The 7160-nt window shown below is 36.0% G+C and overlaps 1 protein-coding gene across 1 annotated transcript; it reads right to left on the bottom strand.

The window, feature by feature from the left end:
- Window positions 1-232: 232 nt before the first annotated feature.
- On the bottom strand, window positions 233-3736 carry LOC115975312 (KAT8 regulatory NSL complex subunit 3). Its single transcript, XM_031096044.1, has 6 exons — window positions 3501-3736; window positions 2868-2929; window positions 2479-2614; window positions 1802-1874; window positions 948-1013; window positions 233-593 (listed from the first exon to the last, which is right to left on the bottom strand). Exons 1-6 carry the CDS (start codon window positions 3617-3619, stop codon window positions 378-380), a joined length of 672 nt encoding a protein of 223 aa, XP_030951904.1. The 5' UTR covers window positions 3620-3736; the 3' UTR covers window positions 233-377.
- Window positions 3737-7160: the final 3424 nt, after the last annotated feature.

Raw genomic sequence — 7160 nt, 5'->3', positions numbered from 1 at the left:
CAAGTATTCATTAAATACCTCCAAAAATTTTCCAAATATTAGATGGTATAGAAGACATGCAGATTTTTGGGCCAGGAATAGTTATGTAAATTCAATACCATGCTCGTGAAAAAACAGGAACAACATATACCTTTTTGATAGGTAGGAACAACATATACCTGCAAGCATTACAATGCTTTTAAGTGATTACAAAAGCATGAAAAAAAGGTGATAAGGAAAGCATGCCCCTAAATAAAATAGAAGATTAAAACTGAGTGGTACTTCATTAAATATAAATAATCAGCATTACATAAGGCATGAAGCCATTGATCAAAAGAAAATTGATGAAGCAAAATATAGACAAATTATACAACCCTTGATATTGCGTTCAAAAGATATTAACTTGCTCCAGTAGACTTGGATAAAAATGCTGCAATGGCCTGAACAGCAAGATCTTCAGCTGCATCTTGGGTTGACCCCTTGGTTTGAAGGTGCTTCTTTCCAATCTTGAAGGAGTGGTCACCACCATCAATTACATGCAAACCAATACTTGGTTTCAACTTCTTACGAACAGCTTCCAGCTTTTCCAGTGGACACAGAGTGTCTTTGCTACCCTACATGGAACATGATCATAGCCTTACATACTGCATAAGCATAAGAGAGAATAATATACAAGAAGCATGTTTAATAATAAAAACTTTAATTCAATGAGACTTAGATAATACCATAATAAGTATTTAAATACAAAAAAACAAATAACCTGACAATGCTCTCTATGATAGTCTACAAACAGATATATGAAAAAGTACTCAGATCATTACAAAGCTATACAGTTACTCAAAATTATGCAATTACGGGGACTGGAATTTGTTGTCACAGGTATAAACATAATTGGTAGGTTAGCAGTAGATTAGCAACGAGTGTGATTTAATTTCAAAAGGCACCATAGTGTTTGTAGAAGACAACACCTGTACAAACATTATAGGAACCGTAACTTGCAACAGCGTTTCATCTCGCACAGCTCCATTCATCCCCTGTATAAAAAGGCAACTATGTTAAATTTAATTATTCTAAGTATTGACAATTTTGCCTTGTCATTGATATCACAGAAGTAAACTAATGCTCTCCATTGGATAAATGGGTTATTTTCAACCCAAGACATGCCTGATTTACCTCTAAGGAGGAATGTTTGTGTATGACAGCCTCAAAGGGACAACTCATCAACACCATACTAAATGGGAACTAGCAATATAGCATGGAAATGGTAATGTGCAAAGGGGAACACACCTATATCAAGAAAGTGAAATATTCACTTGCTAAGGAGTATGCTGAGTGCTAACATTTTCATAATTCCCCATTACATTTCAAATTTCCTAGAAAGGCATAGTAGAATGTCAAGATATAAGGTATAAAAAACACTAAAATTCCATCAATTGATCATATATTCATGATTCCTTCAAAAGATGTCCAGCCTAACCCATATATTTACACAATAAGTTAAAACCAATAATAATTCAAGCAGTGGTCCCCTTTGCAGAACGTAGTTCCCAGGAATGTTCAGCTTATTGTGATAATTTTTTAATATGTCACTCTTCCATCAACATAGACAGTAATAGCAGGATTGTTGAATAGCTCACTATTGACTCTTCATATGAACCATATTGTGAGAACCAATTGGGTCCAGTGAATACAGATTTTCTCTTCCTCTCAGCTGGTTTTCACTTGTCAGCTACATTGTTTTACTTAATGCACCATTATACTTTACTAATGCATGAAGATAACATATAAGAAATATGTACAAACTTATTAAAGAATGAAAAACCTTTAGCGGGTATCCCAAGCAAACTATTGCTGAAGCACCAATATCTTCCTCACAAGCCACCATGCAGCTGACTCTAAAAAAATATAAAATTGAAAACTCATAAAGAGAGAAAAAGTACAATACGCAGCAGAAAATATGATATGTAACACTATTTGACTTCACTGTCATACAAACTTTCAATTTCAAATTGCATTGCACAGAAGCACAAGTTACCATAATAGTACCATCATTGGCCTTTGTTTGTATACAATTTACTCCTCCAAAACAAACGAGATTCATTCCACAAACAAATCTGCAAATTGATCCATTGCCCCACCTAAAGAATTCAAACTTCTACTATAAAGCACATACCCCATCTAAGATGTACCTAGGATAGGTTGCAAAGATCAATGCCAATATTTTAAGCTATGATGGAATAATATCTGATTGATCCACAATAGAGTTTCTGGTTTGATTGACTTGCAGAGGTATCAATAGCAGTACTTTCTGAAAGCATGCACATCAAAATGCATCAACATAAGTATCCTAAACTAATTGACTTGCACAGGTTAAATGATAATACTATGACCCTCTCCTATTTACAAAGTTTAAAAAAAAAAAAAAAAGTTTGGAAGTAGAGAGACTTTTATCAGTGTAAAAGCATTTGAGAATTGGCATTCAAGTAATTTTATTACTACCTTGATCCCATGGATTTCCCTGCCAAAATCAGCGGATGCCCAGGGTACTTAGCAACGGTCTTTTTAACAATATCTGAGTGAAACTCAACCAATTTTTCTGCCTTGGGGGGAGCCCTTCGTTTCCCACCAGAAATGTCTGCCAAGAGTCAACCCCATTATATTTAATTTAAAGGATACATTTTAGACACAACTGACTTCATGCATTACTTAAATTGCTTTTATTGAGAAACAGCCAGTAAGCTACAAGTGCCCTGAACATATTAAATACCAAAGAAAGACTCTACCCCAAAAACTATATGATTTTTTTGATATCCCAAAAGAACTTCAGGAACATAAAGACCAGAAAAAGGGAAAACAAAAGTAACACAGTAATTGATCAAGAAACTCACAAGGGTAGTCAAAAGTAACTACTTCCACAGCATTCAGCGCCTTGCCCAACTTTTCTTTCCATCTGCATAAAAACAAGTAGCTTAAATTTTCAATTTTTTAAACACAACTATAGGAACTACTACTACTACAAATTCTGTGATATATACAAATACACACACACATGACAAGAATTGAAACTATGATGTCCCATCATGATAAATGTCTTTACCATCAGGCCAAGACATCAATGTGTTTCATTCTGGTGTAAACTGGATGCTCGTTATTTCACTGACAAGAAACTTTATCATTTGAGCTAACTATAATCTATACATATTATTCTTTCCTCCTTTCTTAACAAAAGCAATTAGTGATTTCTAAAACACAAATTAAAGCACAACGTCCAATAAAACACAAAATCAACTACTGGGGTTGTGCAATGAAATTAGAGTGTGAAAGACCAATGCCCCAAAAAATAATTAAACCATATCACAGTTCATAGACCCACCAAACTATACTTACTCTGAAACCCCATTAATGGGTTTTCAATACATAACATACTTCTCCTATTAAAGAGGTTTAAATTACCAGCTTTGACAAAGTAAGAATAAGATGAGAGAAAAAGGGGAAAAAAAATTAGAGAATTGAAGAGTTACCTAATCATCCAATCAGAAGAGGAAGGAGCACCAGCACCATGAGCGAAGACGACCACAGGGGATAACTTCCCGAGTGTTGAAGATGGTGATGGTGGTGATAAAGGAGGTGACGAAGCCATTTCTACATCTATTCAAAAGTCAAAACAACGATGAGAAACCCCCAAGTTTCAAAATCAACGAAACCCTAATATATACACACTGCTAATTTTCGCGCCAAATGTTGTGAACGACCAAACCTTTTTTTTTTTTTTTTTTTTTTGCAAAAATTCAAAGCGAACCCTTTCAGACTTTTTTTTCATTTCAATCCTCTCATTTTCAGTTTTGTCATTTTAGTCCTCTAACTTTCAATTATTATTAATTTGGTACTTCGTTAGACCTCAGTTATTAACTGCCGTTAAGTGAGTTAAAATAACGTCGTTTTGGCTTCTTTTCTTTTTTTTTTTTTGTAATTAAAAAAAATTAAGAAATCTACTATTAAAAAAAAAATTGCAAAAATTCAAAGCTAACTCTCTACCTTTCAGACTTTTTTCATTTCAATCCTTTAATTTTCAGTTTTGTCATTTTAGTTCTCTAATTTTCAATTGTTATCAATTCAGTACTTCATTAGACCTCAGTTACCTACTGCCGTTAAGTGAGTCAAAATAACATCATTTTGGCTCTTTTTTTTTTAATTTTTGTAATTAAAAAAAATTAAGAAAACTACTATTAAAAAAAAATCATTTTTTTTCTCATTTTCTCTCTCGTTGGACTCTTTCTCGCTTTCTCATTCTCTATCTCTCTCTCTCACAGTGCCATGGTGCAAGGCCTCACCGCTGCCACCATCCTCCACCCACAACCTCCTTGCCACCACCGACATCCACCTCTCCATCTCTCTCTCTTCGTCACTTACTCCACCAAAATTTGAAACCCAAAGTCTCATACCCCCTTTCCACTAAAATCTAAAAGCAAAGAAAATAATCTTACACCCTTTCCCCCATAATCTCAAACCCAAACTTCATACCCAAAATCCCATGATCATCTCCTTCACAATCTAGGTAGTACTAACCACAGCCCTAAACTGCGAATTTTGGGGGAAGAAGGGAGAGTCTGTCTAGGTCGACAACGACAAGAAGAGCGAGAAGAAAGAGAGAGAGAAAACAAACTGGGAAGAGCGGGCATGGCACAAGAGGTGACGGGTTTGGGCATTTTCTCGACCTCTACGAGGCACATGCAGCAGTTTCCAGCGATGGAGAGGCGACTGTGGTAGCAGAATCGAGGGATATCGACGTCAGCGATTTCGCAGGCTTGAAGTGTTGGTGGGGTGCAACAGGTAGTGATAAGTGAGAAGACTTCAGGTGTTGTTTCTGAAAGTAAGAAAAAGTACAAGATATTCCCAAGGAAGCAACGTAGGAGGTGGCTTTGGAAAATCAATGACCTTCTTGGTCACCTCCGTGTCCGTCACATGTATCCTCCGCAGTATCTCGGCCTTTCTCTCATACTCGGCTTATCTCGGAAAACCAATTCAGTCTCTCTCTCTCTCTCAATCCGACCCAGCCTCTCTCTCAAATGGACTCGGTCTCTCTCTCTCAAACCACCGACCCCAAATTCTCTCTCTCTCAAACCGATTCTTCATTTTCCCCAAATTCTCTACATTAAGGATTTGGGTCTCTCAATGTTTCTTTGTTTTGATTTCAGGAGAAGGGGGTTTTCAAAAAAAAAAAAGATTTTAGGGGAAGGGGAACGATGAAATTTTTTTTTTTTCCCTTTTTCTTTTAATTTCGAAATTAAAAAAAAAAAAAAAAAAAAAAAAGGCGTTGTTTCAATGGCTTTAACGGCAACCCCTAACGGAGTTCTAACAAAATCCTGCATTAACAAAAATTGAAAGTTAGAGGACTGAAATAAAAAACACTAAAAGTTAGGGGGTTGTTTGGGTGAAAAAAAAAATGCTCACTCATCACTCATCACTCATCACTCTATAACTCATTTCCTATAACTCAATAATCTCCAAATATTTCCAAAACCCAATTTGGCACCTAAAACTCAGTTCTATTTTCAACTTTAAAAACTCAAAAACATGGAACCCACCCTCTAACCATGCTACCATTGTTCCACAGGTATGTCTTCTTCTTTATTCATTTTTTTTAATAAATAAAAAATTTGACTCTTCCTCTCTGTCAGTGTCTTCTTCTTTGAGAGTGCCCACAATGTAGGTGAGAGTTTTTTTTTTTTTTTTTTTTTTTTTGGGGGGGGGGGGGGAGGGGTTTGCGTTTAGGGTTTTGTGAATCTCTGGAAGGACGTTATGGTGACCGAGGACTTGGTGAATTTAAAGGAAGATGGTGTTTCAGCTGAAGAAGCAATAGATGTGAAGAAAAAAAAAAAGATACATTGAAGCAATAGATTTTAGAGAGCAATATCACCTTTCAGAGACAACAACAATGGAGGCTAAGAATGAATAGTGCTGTAGCCATTGGCTGGGCTTTATTACTCTACCAAGGATGGGACTTAACATGTGGGTGGGACTACTAAGTTCAGCATAATTACAATAATACCATCATAACTCAGTTTCCATAACTGGGTCGGCATAATACAGGAGAGTGAAACGATCAAATGACAAAAACTACGATTTTTATTTCCCCCTTGACCTTTTTGGCCTTTTCTTTCTTCTAAAGAATCAAAAAAATTAAATTAAAAAAATATATACGATTTTTTAACAAATAAAATTACGTTAAAGTACACTATTGAACCATAAAATATACTCTATGAATATTATTTGTCTCTTAAGTTTAAATCTATTCCTTTATGCCGAAGATATGTGGAAAATAAACTTTTTTAGGCTCACTTTCAATCCGAAGTATACACTGAAATCGGGATATATTCCTAGCTAAAAAACAAGCCATTGCTATGCAGAGTACACCAGTTGTAGAAAATTTGGACTGAAAGTTTGGGATATGGCTGTCCAAAATAAGGTAAGGAATTTTTTATGGTGAGCTATTCGAAATTCTATTCCTACTAAATCTCATCTTGTCCGAAGATGTGTTATTGTGGATGATACCTGTGATCAGTGCCAACAAGCCTCTAAAGATGTAATTCATGCCTTATGGCTATGCCCCTATCTCAACTCAGTTTGGGATTCGAATCCATGTTGGAATTTTTGCTTCAACACTCACTTTCACGAATTTCATGAGCTGGTGAAGTATGTGATTAAGGAAGGAAAGGATCTTGAACTTTTCGCCTAAACAATCTATACAGAAGGAACCTACTTATAACAAGTAACAAACTCTACCCTATTGCTCAAGTTGTCCCTAATATGCTTGCTGCCTTATTGGGCTTTCTTCGAACCATCCCACCTAAACCTCCTGACTCTATCAATCGGGTTCCCTAGAGGGTTAAATGGAATCCTCCTCCGATCTCATACATCAAAACCAAATTTGATGGGGCCATGTTCAGAGATGAAAATACAGCTGGAACAGGAAGATGACAAGGGACAGGTAACGACCTCTTTAGTACAGAAGATTCATCTCCCAAATTTTGTTGCATCCGTGGAAGCTATAGCAGTTGTCAAGGCTTTAACTCTTGCACAAGACATTGGATTGTCTTCCCTTGTTTTGAAGGGAAATTCAGAGATAGTCATCAATGCTTTGAAGAGTAAGGCTCTCTCTTTTGCATCTTATGGTCATTTGA

The sequence above is a fragment of the Quercus lobata genome, chromosome 2, assembly GCF_001633185.2.
Source record: "Quercus lobata isolate SW786 chromosome 2, ValleyOak3.0 Primary Assembly, whole genome shotgun sequence".
NCBI lineage: Eukaryota > Viridiplantae > Streptophyta > Magnoliopsida > Fagales > Fagaceae > Quercus > Quercus lobata.
Note: the sequence above shows the minus strand (reverse complement) of the source record. Positions and strands in the feature narration are given on the sequence as shown.

Coding starts and splice junctions, on each gene's coding strand:
- LOC115975312 (XM_031096044.1), bottom strand. CDS start 3,619: ATGGCTTCGTCACCTCCTTTATCACCACCATCACCATCTTCAACACTC. Junction 1,875..2,478: donor GGGAAATCCATGGGATCAAG/GTAGTAATAAAA, acceptor ATATTTTTTTAG/AGTCAGCTGCATGGTGGCTT. Junction 594..947: donor TTCCTATAATGTTTGTACAG/GTGTTGTCTTCT, acceptor TGTTCCATGTAG/GGTAGCAAAGACACTCTGTG.